The sequence below is a fragment of the Hypanus sabinus genome, chromosome 9, assembly GCF_030144855.1.
Source record: "Hypanus sabinus isolate sHypSab1 chromosome 9, sHypSab1.hap1, whole genome shotgun sequence".
NCBI classification, from domain to species: Eukaryota; Metazoa; Chordata; class Chondrichthyes; order Myliobatiformes; family Dasyatidae; genus Hypanus; species Hypanus sabinus.
In genome coordinates this window covers 136,307,407-136,333,198 of record NC_082714.1, presented here as the reverse complement: position 1 = coordinate 136,333,198, position 25,792 = coordinate 136,307,407, and the positions used below count along the sequence as shown (strand labels likewise).

General features: G+C 43.1%; 1 protein-coding gene across 5 annotated transcripts in view; it reads left to right on the top strand.

Annotated features, from left to right (window-relative positions):
• LOC132399839 (peroxidasin homolog) overlaps nucleotides 1-25,792 on the top strand; it is a 234,550-nt gene that overhangs the window by 109,570 nt on the left and 99,188 nt on the right. For all 5 annotated transcript variants that reach the window (XM_059980655.1, XM_059980654.1, XM_059980656.1 and 2 more), the window contains exon 2: nucleotides 5,909-5,980. In XM_059980655.1, the coding sequence (XP_059836638.1) occupies nucleotides 5,909-5,980 (72 nt within the window). The remainder of the gene's footprint in view (nucleotides 1-5,908; nucleotides 5,981-25,792) is intronic.

The window sequence follows — 25,792 nt, the reverse complement described above, 5'->3', positions numbered from 1 at the left end:
ATGGCAGCACAGTAAGAACCTATGGCACCCGTTAGGTGCAGCTACAGTTCGGCTCCAGCCAGTTCACGTGGGACTTCACACTGGCCGCCGTAGCCCAACCGCTTCTGGGTGCGGATTTTTTGCGGGCTCACAGCCTACTGGTCGACCTGCCCAGGAAGAGACTGGTACACGCCGAGACCTTTCAGACGTTCTCCCTGGGTGCAGCCCAGTTGCCAGCCCCTCACCTGGCTCCATCACGCTGTCCGACAACGACTTCACCAGGGTCCTGGCGGATTTCCCATCAGTTCTGGCACCGCAGTTCACAGCGGCCATGCCCAGGCACGGCGTACAGCACCACATCCCGACCCAGGGACCACCCCTCCACGCCCGCGCTCGGCGGCTTCCCCCGGCCAAGCTCCGACTGGCGAAGGAGGAATTCCAGAGGATGGAGGAATTGGGGATCATCCGTCGGTCCGACAGCCCATGGGACTCTCCCCTGCACATGGTGCCCAAAGCAACGGGAGGCTGGAGACTGTGCGGCGACTACTGCAGGCTGAACGAGGCTACCACACTGGACCGCTACCCTGTGCCGCACATTCAGGACTTTGCAGCAAACCTGCACGGCGCATGGATCTTCTCCAAGGTAGACCTCATCCGAGGGTACCATCAAATCCCGATGCATCCTGACGACGTCCCCAAAACGGCTCTCATCACCCCGTTTGGCCTTTTCGAGTTCCTCCGCATGCCGTTCGGCCTGAAGAATGCCGCACAGACGTTCCAGCAGTTAATGGACGCGGTGGGACGGGACCTGGACTTCGCGTTCATCTATTTGGATGACATCCTCATAGCCAGCAGCAGTCGTCAGGAGCATCTGTCCCACCTCCGTCAACTCTGCGCCCGACTGAGTGAGTACGATCTTACAATCAACCCCGCCAAATGCCAGTTTGGACTCGATACCATTGACTTCCTGGGCCACAGGATTACTAAAGACAGGGCAACCCCTCTGCCCGCTAAGGTAGATGCGGTCCGCCACTTTCCCCGACCCACCACGATCAAAGGCCTTCAGGAATTCGTAGGTATGGTCAATTTCTACCGCCGCTTCCTCCCTTCAGCTGCCCGGATCATGCGCCCCCTGTTCGCCCTGATGTCGGATTCGAGCAAGGACATTACCTGGGACGAGGAGTCCGCCGCCGCTTTCGTTCAAACGAAGGAAGCTTTGGCGAACGCCGCAATGCTAGTACATCCCAGAATGGACACCCCTACCGCCCTCACAGTAGACGCATCTAACACGGCAGTCGGTGGGGTGCTGGAGCAGCTCATCGCAGGTCGCTGGCAACCCCTGGCGTTTTTCAGCAAACACCTGCGGCCACCCGAGCTCAAGTACAGTGCTTTCGACCGGGAACTGTTGGTGCTCTACCTGGCAATCCGGCATTTCAGGTACTTCCTAGAAGGTCGGCCCTTCACCGCGTTCACGGACCACAAACCGCTTACCTTTGCATTTACGAAAGCGTCCGACCCCTGGTCGTCCCACCAGCAACGCCACCTGTCCTACATCTCTGAATACACGACGGATGTCCGGCACGTCTCGGGTAAGGACAATGTCGTGGCGGATGCGCTCTCTCGCCCTACCTTTCATGCCCTTTCCCAAGGGGTAGACTTTGAGGCACTGGCAGAGGCGCAGCAGGTGGATGAGGAGATTCCGAGTTACAGAACCGCAGTCTCCGGTTTGCAGCTCCAGGACCTCCCCGTGGGCCCGGGTGAGAGGACCCTACTCTGTGACGTTGCCACCGGCCAGCCCCGTCCCGTCGTCCCGACAGCCTGGTGGCGCCGTGTTTTCGACTCCATTCATAACTTGGCGCATCCCTCCATCCGGACAACTGTCCGGATGGTTTCCAGCAGGTTCGTTTGGCACAGACTCCGCAAACAGGTCAGTGAATGGGCCAAAACGTGCATGCACTGCCAGACGGCCAAGGTGCAGCGGCACACCAAAGCCTCACCGCAGCAGTTCCATCCCGCCCACCGGCGTTTCGACCACATTCATGTGGATATTGTGGGCCTCCTGCCAGTGTCGTGCGGAGCGCGGCACCTCCTGACTATCGTGGACTGGTTCACGAGATGGCCAGAGGCAGTCCCGCTCACCGACACCACCTCCGAATCTTGCGCCCGAGCCCTGATCGCCACCTGGATATCTCGCTTTGGTGTACCGGCCCACATTACCTCCGACAGAGGCGCCCAGTTCACCTCCAGCCTGTGGTCAGCTATGGCCAGCCTTTTGGGGACTCAGCTGCACCACACCACTGCCTACCACCCACAGTCGAACGGGCTAGTGGAGCGTTTCCACCGTCACCTGAAGTCGGCCCTCATGGCCCGCCTGCGAGGAGCCAACTGGGCGGACGAGCTTCCCTGGGTCCTACTCGGCATCCGCACAGCGCCCAAGGACGACCTGCATGCCTCGTCGGCCGAGTTGGTATACGGCACGCCCCTGGTCGTCCCCGGGGAGTTCCTACCAGCCCCACCGGGGCAAGAGGAAGATCCCGCAGCAGTCCTGGGCAGACTATGCGAGAAGCTCGGTAACCTGGCCCCCATACCCACTTCACAGCACGGGCGGCACCCGACCTGCGTACCCAAAGACCTACAGAACTGTAAGTTTGTGTTTGTACGAAGGGGCGGGCATCGGCCTCCGCTGCAGCGGCCATACGAGGGGCCGTTTATAGTGCTCCGGAACAACGGGTCCACGTTCGTGCTGGACGTTGGGGGGAAAGAGGAGGTTTTCACGGTGGACCGCCTCAAACCGGCCCATGTGGACCTGGCGCAACCAGCCGAGTTTCCGGCGCCTCGGCGCAGAGGCCGACCTCCCAAGCAGGTTCCGGCCCAGACTGTGGACATTGGGGGGTGTATCGCCGGTTCTGGGAGGGGGGGGTTATGTGGCGACCCATTTCCTGGCACATCCGAACCGGCTCACAATTAGATAGCCTACGGGGGTTTGCGAGCACAGAGCTTTGGAGCCTCTGCGCCACGGGGGGCAGGTCGAGAGAGGCTTAAAAGTGAGGCTGAGGATTTTGAATAAAGTTTTTCCTTCGACTGCAGTTACCGACTCCGTGTCGTAATTTTAGCGCTGCGTGTAGCACACCGCTACAATACCTCCTCAACTAACACTATCCAAAATTATCAACAATTTAACAAAAAAACCTTTTAAGAGAAAAAAAACCTTTGAAATTCAAAACTTCTTTAATGCATTGAGACAAATACGAATGAATGACTTTAGCTGCTTTTTATCAAAATGCGGCTCTTTAAAATTTTATAATTGAATAATTTACCTACTGTTTGCGGGTTTGGTTTTAATGTTGTCTGTGGTGACATGTATCTACTCTGATAATAAATTTTACTTTGAACTTTGAATTTTGAAAATGCTAAATAATAAACAACAGAAACTAAAACACTGAGCAATTTTTTGAAGCATTAATTCCTCAACATTTTATTTGTTTATGATTGACCTCTTGAAGCTGAACACAAATATAATTTCAGACTACTTGTATCATGTAGGAATATGGAGAAAGAAGAAATTAACTTTCATTGAATATAAAATGTTTAATTGTACACCTGCTATACGTTGTTTGTTGCTCTGTCGTTGTCAAGAAAATTTTCAACATCCTTGAATACCTTCCATGTGATTTTCTCCAGTCCCACTAGAAGTTCTTTGAAATACCTGTCACTGGTGACCTGCTTGATTTGTAGAATCAAAGAAATGCCTTTCTTAATCTTGGCATCAGTTAATCTAATTAACTGCATCAGTCACAAATATTGAAATCCTTCACAGAAATTTTGTGCCTGGTGGCAGCAGATTCCACCTTGAACCCAGTAATTCTGCTTTTGACTTCGACAAACTCAAGTCTCTGACTCGGTCATTAAGTTATCAGATGAGGCTCACTCGACATAAAGGGATCAGTATCAGTGTCATTTTCCATTCCTGACTTGTACATCATGGCATCTTTGTCTACCTCCTCTAGACTCCATGTTTTTTTTAAGACCTTGATTCCCAGGAAGAATCTGTCCTGCCCAGGCATGTCTGAACAAGACAGAAAACGTTTCAGCTTATGTTGTGGGCAACATTTTAATTGACTTGAATTAGGAATTGAAATAACAAATATAGGTGATTTCAAAAAATGATGCATGATAGGGAAATTTCATGGTGACTTTCATGATCAGCAGCCCAAAATCCATAAGACGCTATATACCCAAAAGTATTCAGGATGCCCAGTGAAATTAGTGAGGTAGTGTTCATCTGTTCAAGGGCCATTCAGAAATTAAATGGCAGAGAGGAAGAAGCTGTTTCTGAATCATTGAGTATGAACCTCTCTTCTCAAAGGAATAGTGGCAGGGAGAGCAGCAATACGATGAAACTTGACCCCATGTGGGAACTTATGGGATTGATCAATAGAAGAAAAGTATTGTGAGGGCAGGGGATTTTACTAAATGAATGATGACCAAGAGAAAGGAAGGCATAGTTGGTGGGGGAGCAACCTAAGGATCCTGGGAATACTAGTAACGGCTTATGAGGACTCACCATAATAACTTACCTCAGTCACCCTACAACCGCTGCTTGCTTTTCTGAATTTCCACCATACAGACTTCCACAATGCCAAATTCAAACTGATATTCTAGTGGAATGAGATTATCAATAATTATACTGAATTACACTGCCGTATATCTGCAGAGGAGCTAGTGAAGGTAAGAGGTTGAGAAGCAGAAGTCTTGTGTCAGTGAGTGCACTTAGAGAACTTTATCCCATCCGATTCTTTCCATTGGCAACGTAGATGATCCTTCCCAGGACAACATGTTCCAGTTTCTCTTGCTCTGTTGCAAAAGGAAAAGTTCTCTTCTGTTGTAGTCAACACAAGACATAGGAGCAGAATTAGGCCATTCATCCCACTGAGTTTGCAACGCCATTCCATAATAGCTGGATTCATTATCCCTCTCAACCCCATTCTGCTGCCTTTTCCCCATACCCTGCCAGAGCCACGACAACCACTTTTTTTTTTACCAAAGTGGTTGTCTTGGAGGAAAGATTCTGTGAGTGGTCCCCCGCGTCCTTCTCACAGTGCAGTGTGTTTTTTTTATGAGGCCAAGTTGTGAGCTCAACACTCAACTCGGCACGGATAGAAAGCTTGACTGGGAGCGACCGGACTGGCTTCGAGCTCAGGAACCTTCGCTCCGGAGTCTGGCGCTGATGTCACTGCGGCACCAGCCGGCCATTAGCTTTAACGCCCTTGCAAATCAAGAAGCTAACACCTGTGCTTTAAATATATCCAATGACGTGCACAGCCATCTGTGGAGATGAATTCCACAGATTCACCACCCTCTGAAAAAGAAATTCTGATGACATCAGCTAATGACGTAATAACATCATCTGGCATGTCAAAAGAACAGTCATGAGCTATGCCAGGAAATGATCAGAGGAATTTGCTGAGTGTCATGAAATGACCCAGAAATGAATGTTATTTAGTTCCACTTCAGGAAAAGGTAATTTCCAATCATGAGTTGCTGAAATAATTAACACTGTTTGCCAGTGAATTATGAACACAAGAGATTCTTCAGGTGCTGGAAATCTAGAGCAACACACACAAAATGCTAGAGAAACTCAGCAGAACAGGCAGCATCTATGGAGAGCCTACAATTCGGGCCAAGACACTTCATCGGGAATTTCAATTGTGTTTCAATTACTGGGTCTCTCTCCCCCTCCCCGCACTCACTTTAAAACAAACCTTTTTAAAGTATTGCCTTTAAAATCTGTGCCTTTAAATTTTAACAAATTATACATATATCAGCTGACAAAATCTGTTGAAACTTTACTTAATAGAATATAAAAACCTGTGCTTGCTGTCACCTTATAAACATTTATATGCTTATATGCTTTTGTGTATCTTTGCAGGGACCTGCGATTCAATCGCATTAAGGAAATCCGTCCAGCAGCCTTTAAGAGACTGAGGAATCTGAACACATTGTGAGTCACTTCCTGGGATCATTTTATTCTCTCTGAGCAGAATTGTATTAAAGAGGTGAAACATAAGAACTTAGGTTGACAAGTAGATCATGTTGAGTGTTTCATAAACTCTGGAAAGGTTTCAGGATATATGCAGTGCGAAATCGTTGAGTGAGATGTAATGCTCCTGATTGGGGGAATAAGGGGGTTGAGGGAAGGGGAGGGGAAATGAGAGGATGCCATATGTACAAGGCATAATTAGCTTAATTAGATAAAAATGACTTTATTTTGTCCTATTTTGTTTCTTTAGATGTATACATTGCAGAACTGAGTTGCCTTTTTGCAGATTTCAATTGACTGTGAGATCTTTGTATTTGATTTTTTAGTTGTAATTACCATAGCCTTTTAGTTTGAATTGTAGGCTTGAACTAATAGGTTTCCAGATAGACATCAATGTTGAGGGGTTTTTTCTGTCAGGAAGATATTGTGATTAGTAAATCACTAATGAAAGGAATCTCTGGAAATCTCAAAGCATTTTCCGTTCAAATGACAGCTGTGTATTGTAGTTGTACTTCCAATGAAATAGATAAGATTCAAGATAGTTTAATGTAACTTCCTGTACACAAATGTAAGGAGAATGAAATAATTGTAACTCCGTATCTGATGCAGCACAAAAAAGACACAAAAGATAAAGAATACAATAGTAGTAATAATAAATAACACAATAAATCTAAATTGATTGTATGTCCATAGTGCTGCTATAAAGTGACTGATGAGAAATAGGTAAGTAGTGGTGCAGTTAGTAGGTGTAGGTGTTGATCAGCTTTACAGCTTGGGGAAAGTGACTGTTTTTGAGTCCGGTAGTCCTGGCGTGGATGCAATGTAGCTTCCTCCCTGAAGGGAGTGGGGCAAACAGTCCATAAGCAGGCTGTATGGGATCTTTCTTGATGTTTAAGGTGAGGTTTTCCCCGGGTGGTCTGAGAGCTGTTCTGTCACTAGACATGAAGGCAGCATCGCGGGCTTTTAGTAGGGAGCACACCTCGTCGTTCAGCCAGGGCTTCTGATTGGGCCGTGAGATGACAACGTCATCTACACACTTACTGATGTAGCCAATGACAGATAAGGCATATTCCTGAAGGTCTTCTCCGTACGTGGCAACCTCCTTGAATGTCTGCCAGATGTTCCATTCAAAGAGTACTGAAACATAGAGACTGCCTCATTAGGCCATTAGATGGTCCTCTTACCTGGATTCTCCATTTTTAGCAGCAGTTGGTATGCTGAGATTAACATTATGGAGATGTGGTCAGAGAGGCCAAGATGAGGGCATGGTATGGCTTTGTAAGTACTGCATCTGTTTGTATAAACATGGTTAAACCTCAGAGGAATGGAGGTGTTGCTGAGGATAAAAAAACAATTCCTTCCTTCACTGTGATCGTGTGTAATTCTCAGTCTGACTCTAAAACCAATGCCAGTGTATTGCTATCTATGTATTAAGTTCATAGTTTTGTTGAAAAAAATTGCAAAGTAATGTGGAAAGAGGGTTGAGATCTTGTAATTAGAAATTGAAGAAGATTGGAGAATGAGATGTAGGGGGAGTGGTGGTGTATTTTGAAAAAGGGTAATCCTGTCTGCCTATTACCCTGGATTCCCATCAATCTGCCTATCGCACCAACAGGTCAACAGAGGACACCATCTCCATGGCACTTCACTCTGCCCTGACCCACCTGGACAGCCCCAATTCTTATGTCAGAATGCTGTTCATTGACTTTAGTTCAGCATTCAATATTGTGACCCCCCCCCCCCCCTCCAAGCTGACTGTCAAACTTCACCAGCTTGGTATCAGCTCATCCCTCTGCAATTGGACCTTGGACTTTCTGACGAACAGACCCCAATCTGTTATGTTAGACAACCTCTCCTCCTCCATTGTCACTCTGAAAACCAGCGTGCCCCAAGGCTGTGTGCTGAGCCCTCTTCTGTACTCTCTATGACTGCGTTCCTGTACATGGTTCCAACTCTATAATCAAGTTCGCAGACAACACCACGGTGGCTGGCCTGATCAGAGGGGATGACGAGGTCCAGCGCCAGGCCACGTGGTGTGCAGACAAGAACCTGGCCCTTAACACCCAGAAGACCAAGGAGATCATTGTGGACTTCAGGCATTTTAGGAGACACACTCACGTCCCCATCTACATCAATGGAGCTGTAGTGGAGCGTCTATCAAGCTTTAAATTGCTTGGTGTCCACATTTCCAAGGGTCTCGCCTGGTCCCTGAACTCCTCCATCCTGATCAAAAAGGTGCAACAGCACCTTTATTTCCTGAGAAGCATCAAGAAAGTTCACCTCTGTCCTAGGATACTGACAGACTTTTACCGCTTTACCACTGAGAGCATACTCACCAACTGCATCTCAGTGTGGAATGGCAATTGTCCCATATTGGACTGCAAAGCGGGTGGTGAAAACTGCCCAGTGGATTATCAGCAACCAATTGCCCACTATTGAGAACATCTACCATAACCGCTGCCTGGGCAGGGCAAAAAGCATTATCAAGGATGCATCTCACCCTAACCATGGACTTTTTACTCTCCTCCCATCCGGTAGGCGCTACAGGAGCCTCCACTCACCAGCAGGCACAGGAAGAGCTTCTTCCCTGAGGCTGTGACCCTGCTGAACCTCACATCACAGCACTAAACAGTATTGCACCAATATTGTACTGTCTCAGTACTTTTATATTTGTATGCTGTAGCACTTTTTATTTGCAGTTATTTTATAAATAACACTATTCTTTTGCACTTCTGGTTAGATGCTAATTGCATTTCATTGGCTTTGTATCTGTACTCGGCACAATGACAATAAAGTTGAATCTAATCTGATCTAATTACTGGATGGCCATTTCTCTGGGAATTCATGTGTAAATTTCACTATTTCATGTCTCACATGTCCACCATACTGCAGAGAGGCACAATTTTCAGAGATTTCCCTTGCGTAACACAGCTCACTATACCACGGAATGCAGCCTCTCCGGCAAGGACTCTGTCTGCACTTCTCTCTGCCTCAGTAAAGCAGCCAAAACCCCACCCATCCTAGATGTTCACTCTTTTTCCTTCTTCCATCAGGCAGAATTGATCTAAATGAACAGTGTACGAGGCAAGGTTTTCACCTCCATATACTAATAAACCAATTTAATGTTGTTTCCTCACAAAACAAATCCAACTCTTAATTGTACGCATCCTTCCCTTAGCATTGTGGGAGCTATCCTGGATTAACTTGTGCCTTTACAAAACTTCTAAATATACTTCTTTTGAATTACCCTCACTGCAATCCGCAGCATGTAATTTCCCTTTAAACACCATACTTTTAAATCAACGTAATGAGTTACAGATTTCACGATCTTCTGAAGGACTCAGCAGACTTACAGTAACTCTCAAACAAGTAGGCACAGCACCTTTAAGTGGGTGAAGGTACATCAGCATAGCTGGAAGCAAGGCAGGAGTGGGGGGGGGGGGGGAGGTCGTTCCAAGCCAGGCTGAAACACAGAGCAATGAGACCCCCTCTGTCCAGCATCTTGTTAATAAAGGCTGATTTATATTTGTGTGTCACATCTATGCCATAGGTATTGTATACCTTACGCCGTACCTACACTGTACCCTACGCTGTAGGGTGACGTGCACCTCTCTAGAAAAGTTACTCACGCATTGCAGTGACGCAGACTGCAACAACTGTGATTGGTCCACTTGGTAGCATCACATTTCCTCCTATGCATTTCCGGTTGCTTCTTCTCCACCATGTCTATTGGCTGTGTGTACACCAATACAAAATAGGTGAACCAAATTGTCAAATCTACCTGTTGACATGCGAAAATGTTTGAAATGCATTTCCTCATCCATGTCTCTTACGAAGAAACTCAACACAGTGGCATAGAAACCTCACTGCCAACTAGCGTTTTGGTGCACATCAACGCATGCTCGCTACGGCGTAGAGAGATACAGAAGTGAAAATCAGGGTTACGGCATAGGCTGCGCATAGCCCGTATGCACAACTATAAGTCAGCCTTAAATGTGCAGTCACTGGAGAACAAAATTGAAGACCTGAGGACAAGATTGATGTGTTGAAGGGAAATGAGAAATTGCTGTGTTCTGTGTTTTACTGAGGTATGGCGTACTTGGAGTATGCCAGATATGGCGACCCAAAGGCTTCTCGATACACAGAATGGACCAAAATACTGATTCAAAAAAGGCAAAAGGTGGAAGCGTGTGTTTCATCATAAAATCTCGGTAGTGCTGTGATGTGCAGTTTTGTCATACTCGTGTTCACTTGACCTGGAACACCTAACAATCAAATGCCTACTGTTCTATTTTCCATAATCCTGATTTCAGTTTCCATGCTTCAAATGGCCAACTATAACCAAGTCCTTGGATGCTATTATCAAACATGAAACAGTCCCTGACACATTTAGTATCATAGTCAAGGATTTCAACTAAGCTTGTTTGAAGAAAACCCTGCCCAAATAACCTGTAACTCCAGAGGTCCCAACACACTCGACCACTGTTACACCAAGAAAAGCAATGCCTTTCGTCCATGCCCAGGCTGCACTTCGGGAAATTGAATCACTTGGCTGTCCTTCTACCTGCGTACAGGCAGAGGCTAAAGAGCAAGGCTCCAGAGATTATGTCAACAAAGAGGTGGTTACGGGAAGGAGAGGAGTGGCTACGGGATTGCTTCAATTTATGTTCATCGTCTACGGCTCTGAACGAATACATCATGGTTGCCGTGGGCTTTATAAAAACAGTCGTAGATGAGTGTGTCCCCACAAATTCATTCAGAAGAACCATGAGATCCACAATCTGCTGAGGGCCCGAGCAGAGGTCCAGGTACGATCTCCAGAGAGTATTCTCATGGGCAAGGTGGCAATTCCAGACTAAACTTGAATCAGTGAAGGACGCTCGACATTTGTGACAGGGCTTGAATGTCCTTACCTCTTACAAAGTGAAACCAAGTGACATACGTGACAACAAAATTTTGCTCCCACATGAGTTCCAGGCCTTCTGTGCTCACCATGACTGTCAAAACCTGGAGAAACCATCACAAATTCCCAGAGCCCCCGATGATCCTGTGATTTCTGTCTCTGAAGCTGACATGCATTCCTCCTTCAGGAAGGTAAAGCTTCTGGCACTGATGGGATACCTAGCTGAATACTAAAGACCTGTGCTTATCAACTGTCAAGTCAAATCACTTTTTATTGTCATTTCAACCATAACTGCTGGTACAGTACACAGTAAAAACGAGACAACATTTTTCACTGTAGAATGTAATGAGGATGGGGGGTGGGAGATGGATTTTCCTCAGCCTTCGCAGAAAGTAGAGACTCTGCTGGGCTTTCTTTGCTATGGAGCTGGTGTTGAGGGACCAGGTGAGATTCTCCATCAGGTGAACACCAAGAAATTTGGTGTTCTTTACGATCTCTACCAAGGAGCCGTCGATGTTCAGTGGGGAGTGGTCGCTCTGTGCCCTCCTAAAGTCAACAACCATCTCTTTTGTTTTGTTCACATTAAGAGACAGGTTTTTGGCTCTGCACCATTCCGTTAGCCGCTGCACCTCCTCTCTGTAAGCTGACTCATTGTTCTTGCTGATGAGACCCACCACGGTTGTGTCATCGGTGGACTTGATGATATGGTTCGAGCTGTGTATTGCAGCACAGTCATGGGTCAGCAGAATGAACAGCAGTGGTCTGAGCACACAGCCCTGGGGGGCCCCCGTGCTCATTTTGATGGTGTTGGAGATGCTGCTCCCGATCTGGACTAACTGAGGTCTCCCAGTTAGGAAGTCTACTATCCAGTTGCAGAGGGAGGTGTTCAGGCACAGTAGGTTCAGCTTTCCAGTCAGTTTCTGAGGGATGATAGTGTTGAATGCTGAACTGAAGTCTATGAACAGCATTTGAACGTATGTGTCTTTTTTGTCCAGGTGGGTTAGGGCCAGGTGGAGGGTGATGGCAATCGCGTCGTCTGTTGAGCGGTTGGGACGGTACGCAAACTGCAGGGAGGTCCAGTGAGAGGGGCAGCAGGGTCTTGATGTGCCTCATGACGAGTCTCTCGAAACACTTCATCATGATGGATGTGAGTGCAATGGGATGGTAGTCATTTAGGCAGGACACTGAAGACTTATTTGGCATGGGGATGATGGTGGTGGCCTTGAAGCACGTTGGAATGGTGGCATTGCTCAGGGAGATGTTGAAGATGTCAGTGAGAACATCTGCTAGCTGGTTTGCACATCCTCTGAGCAGTCTGCCAGGAATTTCTGGAATGTCCACTGATAACTTTAACCTCTCACCTCAGCAGTCTGAGGTACTTAACTACTTCAAGCAGGCCTCAATTACACCGATACCTAAGAAGGACCTGATTTCCTGCCTCAGTGACTATCATCCAGTAGCACTTATATCCATAATGATGAACTGTTTTGAGAGGCTGGAGATGAAACATATCAACTCCTGCCTTAGAAGCGACTTAGATCCACTCCATTTTGCCTACTGGCACAACAGGTCCACAGCAGATACCATTTCATTGGCTCTTCACTCAATCCTGGAACATCTGGACTGCAAAGATGCACACATCAGGATGTTTTTTTATCAACTACAACTTTGGCATTCGTTACTGTCATCTCCTCAACACTAATCAAGAAGCTTCAAGACCTTTGCATCAATGCCTCCTTGTGTAATTGGATCCTAATTTTCCTCACTAGCAGACAGCAGTCAATTCAGATTGGCAACAACATCTGCTTCACAATCTCCATCAGCACCGGTGCACCACAAGATCGAGTGATTACCCCTCTGCTCTACTCACTTTACACTTATGGCTGTGTGGCTAAGAACAGCTCTAATGCCACATTTAAGTTTGCTGGCGACACCACATTCGTAGGCTAAGTCAAAGATGGTGATGAATCAGTTCCTAGCAATTGAGAAATGAGTATGCTTGGCTATGGCTTTACCTCAGGTTTTACCAATTTCCGCTGAGAAAAGATAAGAATAATGATAATTACAATATTATTATTTCTATTTTTCTTTTTGCATTTGTACATTTTGTTGTATTTTGCACACTGGTTGTCCACCCTGATGGTGCGATCTTTCATTGATACTATTATGATTATTAGATTTACTGAGTGTGCCCAACTGAAAATGAATCTCAGGATAGTATATAGTGATATATATGCACAGTTGTGCTAGAAAGTTTGTGAAGCCTGTTGAATTTTCGCTATTTCTACATAAATATGACCTAAAATGTGATCAGAATTTTACGTAATATTACATGTAATATTGGATCATTTTTCTCAATAAATAAAGGAACAGGTTTAATTTTTTTATTGTTAATTTAATTGGGTTTTCTTTATCTAGTTTTAGGACTGATCTAGTTTTAGGAAGATCTGATCACATTTTAGGTCATATTTATACAGAAATAGAGAAAACTCTAAAGGGTTCACAAACTTTCTACCACCACTGTACTTTGATAATAAATTTACTTTGAACTTTGAGATGATTGGTTACAAAGATAACCACAAGAGGTCAGTCACTCACATCTGGACAGTGGAAAAGTGACAGTGGAGGAGATATGCTCAACATTATCAAAGGCTGTAGGGAGGTTGAGAGTGAAGGGAGGGCTCTGCAGGGACTGCCATCACCTGTACCATTGATAAGGACAAATGAACTCTACACTGCTCCGCTTTCTGTAGACTTCAGCTCTTTTGATATTATTAAAACCTATCAAATTTGAATAGCTTCTGCATGCACGTATGTTTGGTTTTATTTACATAAGAAGACGTTTTCACTTTGATTTTCATGTTAATTCAGAAGTATAAATTCATACTTCTTTCATGACTGTAACCACTACATTAAAAATGAAATGCCACAATCACTCTGGCATTTCACATTAAAAATGGAAATAGTGCTGCTGCAAAATGTTACAAAGTAGTGCAGTGTATCTTTAAAGATATAAAACTGGTTTTCTGCTGTAACACACCATGCTGTTCTGTTTTTTAGTTAAATGTTGAAGAAAAATAGAAATGAATAAATCTTGTTTATAGAAAAATAACAGGAAATAGAGAACTTTGTTTATGAATCTTAAGTATGCCAGGTTCAGGGCTCTAGCATTCTATTCCAAGGCAGAAAAGGGCTTTTGTTTGTTATTGGCCAAGTTGCTAGCTGGCAAATGCTGTGGTCTATAAAACTTACACTAACTTGAATAATATTCTTTTAAATAATATTATGCCTTGATATAGAAATGTCTTTTCACTTACATTCAATTATAACTTTCAAAGGGGAGCTGACTTTGCATCTGAAAGGAAAAACATTTGCAGACACTGGGGATGAAGCTGGAGTGAGACTGACTATGTAGAACCAGTGTAGACTCAATGGACTTTTTCTGAGCTGTAACCATTCAGTCACTCTTAGGTTCTGTAATTGGTGGGTGTTTGTACAGTCCCTCCAAAACCAGTCAATATCCTTTATTTTAGCATCCATAGAAACTCCAAAGTGGTAGTGAGTTCCTGTTTTTGAAATAAAAAGCAGTCCTGGCATATCTTGTCTTAATCAGTGAATTGATACCTTTTCATTAATCAAAATTTTCTATTCTGTAATGTTCTCTCAAGTAGACCATTGCATAATCAATGCATTAATTTTGTTTTGGATTAAGCATATAATAGCTACTATAAGTGGAAATCCAAGCTATCATGCAAATTTAGGAAATCTGACAGCTTTTCTTTTTGTTTGCAGACCTCTGACCTTTTATCCATAGAGAATAAACGGTAATAGATAAATTGATGAACATGTTAGAGAAACACAAGTGCTTCCTCTGTCCGTCAAATTTTCCTTTTAAAACATTCCATATGAACTCCATGGAACTGACACACCACTCATCCTGCTGATTCTAATGGTCCTGTCCACTCTTTCGAATATCTGTCACCAATCCTACTTCCTTTGGTTATCACTTGATAACAGAGCCAATATCATATTGTGTTTTTCTTCTTGTCTCTTTCCTCTCTTCATCATCACTTTTCCACTTAACTGTATACTGATATCCATCCAGTATAGTGACTGTGGAGGTGGGGGGGGCTGGAGGTTTGGCGGGAGATCCTTGTCTGTTTTCCCCTGGTCTTTTCCTTTTTTGTTCATCTACACCTTCAGAATGATGTAGATATCCTCTTGAGACTTTTGATTTTCCATAGCTTCTGTCTGTCCTGCTGATTTTGTTTTTTTTTTGGTGTATGTATTTGCAAGTCTATCCATGGTCAAGATTGAAATGTTAACCATTGCAGAATGGGAGACTTTGTCTTGGGCACTGAATGTGTTATGGTAGGCACCTGACTGCACCAGAAAGCTTTATCAAGAAAGCTTTAGTGAGCATTGGTACATCACTTCTTCCCCCACCACCCCTGTTAATTTTGATTGTTATTAATAAGAAATACCACATTAAAGAAGCCTAATGCTGTTGGCTTATTCCAAGACTAATCAAACTGATCTGGATATGAACTCCATATTTGAGGCAAAAGGCCTAAGCTGCCTAGTTCCCATATATGTTCCTTTCAATTTTTAAAAAATTTAATGCTTGTGTTCTGAATGTACAGTAACAAGGCTGTTGCTGACTGAATAATGAACTATTAATGAAGAGTCCTCTAAAGAGCAAATGTTATGACTTAACTTCATCTTATTGGGATATTATTTCACAATGCATTCAGAAAAATTAGTTCATTTTCTTTTGGGATTATGCCTGTCAATTGCCATCTGCAGGAATTGTTTTTGTTCTTTTGTTTCCATACATTTTATAACAATCTTAAATCCCTTTCAATGTTTTCGTATTACTTTATTGTTGATTGCAAAAGGACCATAGAAAAGAAATGTAATTACAGGGAGTTTTTTTCTGACTGTTCTATTTTCTAAAATAGCATATATCATCTTTTAGAAAGTATCCAACATATTTTTAGTTTTGCTTCCAATGGAAACCAATAGCTAATGCTCTCTGTCCTCATGACCCACTTCACGATGCATATTGATAATGGCCACTTGGATCCTAAAAGCAGGTTCACTCACTTTAATGGGAGCTAACATGTCACGCTGGCCTTGGAGCATCACAGTCAGAAACCAAGAAGAAATTATTCTGTGTGCTTCAGTGAGTTGTCACTGAATGGCTTCCTGCATTCATCAGCAGGAGAAATGTTCGATCTGATGTGATGGGGACTTGCACACAGCCAATCAGGGATTTAATCTGTGGCACCTGTTGATGCATAGCAGAGTAGATTAACTTTATAAATACACTGTGTGGGAGTAAAGAACTCTCTTCTCCCTTCAAGAAATGTTCCCATTTGGTCTTTTCTTTTTCTAGAATAAAAGGTATTATACAACAGGAAATAATAATGGAAATGAAAGTAGTTTTTATGCATTTTTGTTTTTTATTGTAAGTATCTCAAACAGAATGTGTTGAATAAAAACACAAAATGCTGGCAGAACTCAGCAGGCCAGACAGCATCTATGGGAGGAGGTAGTGACGACGTTTCAGGCCGAAACCCTTCATCAGGAGTGAAGTAACATGGGATGGTCGAGGGGGGATAAGAAGTGGGGGGAGGGATAAAGTAGAGAGCTAGGAATTGATAGGCTGAAGGGAAATGGGCTAGGGGAAGGTGGAGAATCATGGGAAATAAAAGAGAAAGAAAGGTAGAGCTGGGGGGAGATTATAGTGAGGGGGGAAAAAAAAGAGAGAAAGAGAACCAGACTAAAATAATAGATGGGGATGGGGTGAGGTGGGGGGCAGGGGTATCAACGGAGGTCTGTGAGTTGAATGTTCATGCCGGCAGGTAGGAGGCTACCTAGGCAGGAGATAAGGTATTGCTCCATCGACCTGCGCGTGGCCTCATCTTGAAGGTAGAGGAGGCCATGGACAGACATATCGGAGTGGGAGTGGTCTGTGGAATTGAAGTGTGTGGCCACAGGGAGATCTCGCCACTACTGGAGGACTGAGCTCCAGTGTTCGGCGAAATGGTCTCCCAGTCTGCGGCGGGTCTCGCCAATGTATAAATGGCCACATTGGGAGCACCGGATACAGTATATCACCCCAGTTGACTTGCAGATGAAGTGGTGCCTCACCTGAAAGGACTGTCTGGGGCCTGGGATGGTGGTGAGGGAAGAAGTGTGGGGGCTTGAGACCATTTCACCGAACACCGGTGCCGAACACAACTACAGCTGTGAAGATCCCTGCTGCATCTGATGACCTTGTGATCTCTGCATCGGAGGCCGATGTTAGAAAGTGAACCCTTGCAAGGCAGAAGGTCCAGATGGAGTACCTGGTATGGTTCTGAAAACCTGTGCCAACCAACTAGCGGGAGTCTTCAAGGACATTTTCAACGTCTCATTGCTACTGGCGGAAGTTCGCACTTGATTCAAAAAAGCAACAGTTATACCAGAGCCTAAGGAGACTAATATGAGCTGCCTTAATGACTATTGCCCAGTAGCACTCACATCGACAGTGATGAAATGCTTTGAGAGGTTGATCATAACTAGACTGAACTCCTGCCTCAGCAAGGACCAGGACCCATTGCAATTTGCCGATTGCCACAATAGGTCAATGGCAGATGCAACCTGGCTCTTCACGCAGCTTTAGACCCACCTGGACAACACAGACACCTATATCAGGATGCTGTTCATCGACTATAGCTCAGCATTTAATACCATCATTCCCACAATCCTGATTGAGAAGTTGCAGAACATGGGCCTCTGTACCTCCCTCTGCAATTGGATCCTCGATTTCCTAACCGGAAGACCACAGTCTGTGTGGATTGGTGATAACATATCCTCCTTGCTGATGATCAACTCTGGCACACCTCAGGAGTGTGTGCTTAATCCACTGCTGTACTCTCTATATACACTTGACTGTGTATATATAGCTCAAATACCATCTATAAATTTGCTGACAATACAACCATTGTTGGTAGATTCTCAGGGCGTGCCCTTTTCTAACTGTTACCATCAGGTAGGAGATACAGAAGCCTGAAGGTACACACTCAGCGATTCAGGAACAGCTTCTTCCCCTCTGCCATCCGATTCCTAAACGGACTTTGAATCTTTGGACACTACCTCACTTTTTTTTAATATACAGTATTTCTGTTTTGCATGTTTTTTCTTTTCAACTATACTGTATTCAAGTATACTGTAATTGATTCACTTATTTATTATGATTATTTTTTATTTTATTTATTATTATATTTTCTGTCTGCTACATTATGTATTGCATTGAACTGCTGCTGCTAAGTTAACAGATTTCATGTCACATGCCGGGGATAATAAACCTGACTCTGATTTCCAGATTCAATCAAGAATTTAATTGAAAAGTTGGAATTGTCTTATAAAGTGAATGTTATGAATCATGATTCTTTGTGAACCTGTGACATTCATAGCCAAGAGAGCTCTGCATGAGCTTCAACTCCTGATCTGACTGGAAAAGGAACTGAGGAAAAGTTGGGCATGATATGAGTTAAATTGATTGGTCTCAGGTTGGAAGTTTCTAGATTTGGGTTTCATACCAGATACTTGAAGAAAATTTAATGTGTAGTTCTGAGTAGATGCTGTAATATTAGTGGTGTAACTATTGTGCGACTGTTAAGCAAAGGTCTTTGGCAGACTGGGAGTATTGCAGAAAAGTATGGCGAGACAAATCTATCGAAGCACAAGGATATCAAATTATCTCTTTGCAGCCCAGCTAAAATCCACAAATATGATTAAGCATTCTGCAGCTTAGTTATTTATTTAACTCCTTTATACAGGTGTCTCCCCCACCCCCCCTTTACAAAGGTAGAGTGTTCCAATGAAACCTTTCTTAAGCCGAAATGGCATAAAGTGAATAACCATTAATTTACATGGGAAAAATTTTTGTAAAAGTGAAAATCCTCTTTGTAATGTGAAAACAGGTTACTAATGTAGGTCTTCTGTAAAAGCGAAGCAGCGTAAAGCGAACATTCGTAAAGCGGGGGATACCTGTATTAATAAAAGTAAGTCAGATCTGAAATGTTTCACATGCTGCTCTAAACTAGATTCATTATGAACTAGCAAACACGAGGAAATTTGCAGATGCTGGGAATTCAAACAACACACACAAAATGCTGGTAGTCCTGACGAAGGCTCTCGGCCTGAAACGTCGACATCGCTTCTCCCTATAGATGCTGCCTAGCCTGCTGTGTTCCACCAGCATTTTGTGTGTGTTGTTGTTCATTATGAACAATCCATTATTGTGAAAGATTGCGGTAGGTGGAAAAGGAGACGGGGGGGTGAAGGGGAAAGGAGGAAGAAGAGTTAAGGAAAGGTAATTGTCTAGAATTTAAATCAGAAGTAATGTTCCTTTATGGTATACTTCAGGGAGTAGATTAAGCAAAGTGTGTTCTTTGTATTCTGGTGAAAAGATGGCAGTTACAGATTTCCCATGAAATCTGGCAAATTCTACATGATTATTTGCCAAGTCAAAGTGTGATTTGTAAAAGTGCTGCTATATCAGAAGAGGGGGAGTGTAATAGCCAAATTCCTTCCTTTGTGTTAACTCTTCAGCAAAATATTTACTTTGACCATTCCTGAAAACATCTGTCAAAAGTTCAAAGTAGATCTACCTTTTGTGTTAATCCACTATCTGACAAAACCACACAAATTTGGCTAACCTGTTGCAGCTGTTGTTCAGTACAGACAATATACTGTAGAGGGATGGGTTGTTTTGCTAGAAGCTATGTATAGCTTTTAAGATGCTGTTATGTTGTTTGTTGCTAAAAGCAGTTGGATTACCACCATTAGGTTCTCTATACTAAAATATCTCAGTTCACTGGTAATGGTTTTCAGATGCTTTATAAACAGTGCACAATGCTTGCTATTTAAAACAACCTTCAAGGACAGATTTCTGACAGTTTTCAAATCTGAAGAAGTTCAGTTGTGCAGAGAAAATCTTCAAATCTGCATGTAAATGTATTTATCAAATTTTGCATAACTAGGGTTGTGGATAACTAAATAGTTGGGGAGTGGGTTGAACAGAATGGAGAAGTATGGATAAAGTAAAAGAGAAAAGTGTTGATAAAGTAAAAGCAAAAGTTAAAAAAGAGAAAATGAAGGGTGGAGTGCAGAAAGTCGAGTGCATAAGAAACAAAGATTTCTAGATTTTAAAGGCACGGTGAGTGTAAGAGCACTTTATCTGAATGCCCAGAGTATTCATAACAAGGTCCGTGAACTTGAGGCACCAGTCAGTACAAAGGGGCATGATTTAGTGGCCATTAAAGAGACGTGGAGAGAATTGGGAATTAAATATCCAAGGATATCAGGTAATAGGGAGGAAGGTAAGGGAGGTGGGTTACTGCTCTTAGTTAAGGATGAGATCAGGGTGATAGGGAGAGATGACAGAAGATTTAAGGAGCAGAATGTTGAATCTATCTCGGTAGAGATTAGGAATAGTATGGGGAAAGGGTCACTGCTGGGAGTTGCCTTTAGGCTACCAAATAATAACATTACAGTGGCACTGGCAATAAACAGAGAAATATCTGAGACATGTAAGAATGGAACAGCAGTTATCATGGGGGACTTTGACTTGCACATAGAATGAGTGAATCAAGTTGGTTGAGGCTGTCTTGAGGAGGACTTCATGGAATGCATCGCGATGGCTTTCTAAAACAGCATGTTACTGAACCTAGAAGGGGACATGCTATCTTAAGTCTGGTCCTGTGCAATGAGACAGGTAAAATTAGCAATCTAGTAGTTAGGGATCCTCTTTGAAAGAGTGATCACAGCATCACTGAGTTTCTCATACAATTGGAGGATGCAGTAGTTTGACCTAAATCCAATGCGTTATGCCTAAACAAGGGAGGCTACAACAGGATGAGGGAGGAGTTGGATAGAGTAGACTGGGAACACAGGCTAAATGGGGGGATGGTTGAGTAACAGTGGAAGACTTTCAAAGAGATTTTTCATGGTGCTCAACAAAAGTAGATTTCAGTTAAAAGCAAGGACAGTAAGGGTGTGGAGAGCCAGCCATGGATAAATAAGGAAATAAAGGAAGGCAACAAACTAAAAGCTCGTGTGTACAAAGTCACCAAGAGTAGTGCGAAACTGGAAGATTGGAACAACTTTAAGAAGCAACAAAGAACCATTAGCGAGCGATAAAGTAAAGAAGATTATGAAAATAAACTAGCACAAAATATAAAAAAGGAGAGTAAAAGTTTTTATAATTATATAAAGCAGAAGAGGGTGGCCAAAGTGAATGTCGGTCCCTTGGAGGACGAGAAGGGGGAATTGATATTGGGTAATGAGAAAATGGCCAAGGCTTTGTTTGACTATTTTATGTTGGTTTTCACGGTGGAGGACACATGTGCCAAAGAGAGATGATATGGATGTGATGGGAGGTGAGGACCTCGATACAATAGCTATCACTAAAGAGGTAATACTAAGCAAATACTTGCGCCTAAGTGTTGACAGGTCTCCTGGTCCTGATGGAATGCATCTCAGGGCACAGAAAAAATGGCAGAGGTTATAGTTGAGGCTTTGGTGATCATTTACCACAATTCTCTGGACTCTGGGCAGGTTGGAAGATGAATGTCACACCACTGCTCAAAAAAGGATGTAGGCAAAAGGCAGGTAACTATAAGCTGTCGTTAAAGAAGAAATAGTGAGGCATCTGGAAAGAAATGGATCCATCAGGCAAATGCAGTATGAACTCAGCAAAGGCAGGTCCTGTTTGACAAACTTACTGCAGTTTTTTAAGGATATAATGAGTGCAGTGGATAGAGGGCAACAGATGGACGTTATTTATTTCGATTTCTAGAAGGTGTTCTATTGCTTATGTGCTTAAAAGCATTAACTCTTTTATCCTATCAGGAGACTAGTAATTTTTCTCCTACATAATATCAGGAAAATACCTGTAAAATTATAACTGTTCAAATATTCAAAACAGATAAGATATTAAAATGTACATTTTGTGGCCACTTTATTAGATAGACCTGTACACTTGCTTATTAATGCAAATACCTAATCAGCCAATCATGAGGTAGCAACTCAATGCATAAAAGCATGCAGACACACTCAAGATGTTCAGTCATTATTCAGACCAAACATCAAAATGGGGAAAAAACGTGATCTCAGTGACATTGACCATGGAATGATTGTTGGTACCAAATAGGATGGTTGAGCATCTCAGAAAGTGCTGATTTTCTGGGATTTTCATGCACAGTAATCTCTAGTTAACAGAGAATGGTGCAAAAAAACAAAAAAAAAGGACATCCACTAAGTGGCAGGTCTGTAGGTGAAAGGCTCTTGTTAATGGGAGAGGTCAAAAGAGAATGGCTAGACTATTTCGATCCAAAAGGAAGGCAACAGTAATGCAAATAACCGTACATTTCAGCAGCGGTGTGTGGAAGAGCAGTTCTGAATACACAACACGTAGAACATTGAAGTTGCTGGGCTACAGCAGCAGAAAACCACAAACATACACTCAGAGGCCACTTCATTAGGTACAGGACTTATCTAAAAACTAGACAATGAGTGTTTGAAGAGGTTGGCTCTTTGAGCCTGCTCTGCCATTTATTAAGATCGTGGTATAGCTTCTATTTCAGCATCATTTTACAGGATTAACCGTGTCTTTTGATCTGTAGCTGGAATAAACATAATGATTGAGGATCCTTGGCCTGGTGCACAGAACTCCAAAGGTTCATTACCCTCTTTCTTTTTATCTTAATTATAAATACATTCTTCCTCTGATGTTGTGCCCCTGGTGCTGGACCCCTCCCCCACGCCTCACAATCAAAGGAAACATCCTCCAGCATCTAATCTTTTCAATCCAATTTTGTACTTTTTCAAAAGGATCTGCAGTCATTCCTTTAAACTCAACACCAGACAAAATGCTAGAGGAACTCAGCAGGTCAGGCAGCATATACGGGGAGGAGTAAACAATGAATTTTTTGGGTTTAGAGCCTTCATCAGGACTGGAAAGGAAGGGATGGGGAAAGAAGTCAGAATGAGGTGGTGGAGGGAGGTGGAGGGGTACAAGCTGGCAAGTGATATGTGAAAGCAGCACAGGGAGAAGATGGGCAGGTGGGGCAAATTGGAATGAAGTGAGAAAGAAGCTGGGAGGTGATAAGTGGAAAAGGAAAGATGCTGAAGAAAAAGGAATCTGATTGGAGAGAAGGAGGTGCACCAGCTGAAGAGAAGGAAAGGGGTAGGAGGAGAAGCAAAATGGAGAATTGAAAAAGAGAGAAGGGCGGGGGGGAAGAAATTACTGGAAGTTAGAAAAATCGATGTTATTACTGTCAGGCTTGAGATCCAAGAGTACCTAGGAGGGAAGGTCTGTGACATGTAGGTGGTGGTCCTAAAGATGTGGCCATTAGTAATTTAACAATAGGGTAACTTACTTGCCTTTCAACCCTTCCTGTTCGGCACCCATTTGAAGGGCACTCTAGGATATTGTTCATCAGCAATTATATCATTCTGTGCAACGCTGACAAATTAATCAATGGAATGCAGTGAAATTTACAGCAAGTGATGTCCAACAACAAACATAACTTCAGTATGCTTGTAATTTTGGATACAGACAGACATATGTCCAATCTCCCTGTGTGTTTACAGAGTTCACTCTACATGTTGTAAGCTTCTTTCAAAGTTTGAAGAGTATTTACCATTTAAAAAGTAAAGGCTTCTTTTTTACCTAACATCTATGGTTACATATCATCCTCGTTCTTCTTGACCTACAGTACCTAAATTTAAATGTCTTCTTGTTTGACAAAGAAGGTTCTTTTCATTATTTGAAAGATCTCGGAAATGTCAGTTCATTTGCTAGTTTGATAACCAAGGGCTTTTTTGCTTGTCAATCAGAGCTTGCAGCATCTCGATAACACTCATTTTCAAGCTGCTTTTTCTCTTTTCCCTTCAAAAATATTTTGTTCTTCTACTCTCCAAGTTAATCCTAATTAGACTTGCCCTATCCTTCAGAAGCATCTTTTGTCGTCTGTTTCATCTACCTTCAACATGTCATTTTCTCCATTCAGACTTTTTGTCCCTCTGACCTCCAAGTGATGCCTCAGCAAACATCAACATGTGTAGTATCGATTATTCTTTTTTAAATAATTGGTAAGCCAGAACTTTCTCAAATATGAAACAAGATGTAATTGGCAGACTGTTACAGCTTAGTTCAGAAGTGTTTGAGCATATAGAGAAAGCCAGACTCTTTTTAATTGAAGTTTAAATATGTGAGCTCCATTTGAGGCAAACAGAAATTGTGAGTTCAAGTGTACATGGATAAAGAAACATTAAGATTAAAACATTTGAAATTAAACATTTGGTGCTTGTAGACCTGTGCTAATTGTGAGAAAAATTATTTTTGAAGTATTTACAACATGTCTTTATTCTTCCATGTATGGAAGTAGAGAAGATCTGGGTAGGATTATATTCTGATTTAATGTCACTTTAACTGATAGCTCCTACAGATTATTTTTGACTTATGGTCTTTATCTTTTCTTTACCTCTGGCAGGGTTCCAACAAAATTACTATTTGAGTTTGGATCATCACTTCAATATCTCCATTTTATTAATGAATAGCATTCCCATGAAGCATAATAATGAGTTCATTTTTAATAGATGGATTAGCATGAACTTTGTTTTAATCCCTAAATAATACCCTATCTGACAGTTCAATGTGCAGTTTATTAAAGGATACACTAGGGTAGAAATATCATTGGAAGTCAGGAGATCTTGTAGAATGTGTATTTCAAAAGAATACCCATAAACTATGAGATCTCTTTCTGTTTTATTTACATTAATCCACTCCAGTCACACTTGGCCTTTCAAATCCTGCTGATCCATTCCCTGTCATCTACTTATTGCTTAGACTCAAAGCTCCTGTCACTTAAAACTCCTTGGCCTAAAAGCTCCTTCATGTAGCAAAATCTTTCTATAAGGCAGGCGATTGAATGTAATCTACAAACCCACAGAAAACCTCTGGAAGTTTAGCCCATGTACTGTCATACATATTGCCAACATCACTGTGCATGTGCAATGAATGATTGATGTGACCTGTATTTTCAAGCAAGGTGCCAATCGCCACTCAGTAAACTGTCCAGCTTCTGATGTTTGCTTACCAACAAAACAGCCCCTCACTGGGATGCAGGGAGCTGAACTCTCCAAGATCAGCAGCAGTAGCATTCAGAAAATGGACCCTACCAAGTTTTCTTCACATAACAAAGTCGTGGAGGTCTCAGCTATACCCGGAGCCTCTGAATCACTTAGAGACTCTAAGTGGAGAGGAGTAGTGAGGGTGGATAAGTGACTTGATTAAAAATATCATGCATTCAGAGAACTATTTGCCCAAAATACCAGCCAACAAAGCAGGGGAATTCTTATTAACAATTAAATGTTGAAAGAAGCTGCTTCCTTGCAGATGGCTGATATGGAAATCCCAGTGATGATTTTCAACCATGCCTTTCTTTTGTGCTGGTACATGTTAAAATTAAGTACCTCACCCCCGCCCCCACCCCAAAAATACAGTTGATAAACATCAACGATTTCCACGTCAGGCAACCGGTGAAATGTAGGAAGTGGATGGAGGAATGGCTGTCAGGCAGGAAGCACCAAGTGGAAATAAAGGGAGCCTTTTCTGGTTGGCTGCCAGTGACTCGTGGTGTTCCTCAGGGGTCGGTGTTGGGTCTGCTGCTTTTCACATTGTTTGTCAGTGATTTGGATAATGGAATTGATGGCCTTGTGGCAAAGTTTGTGCATGATATGAAGGTATGTGGAGGGGGAGGTAGTGCTGAAGAAGCAATGCAATTGCAGCAGAACATAGACAAAGTGAAAGA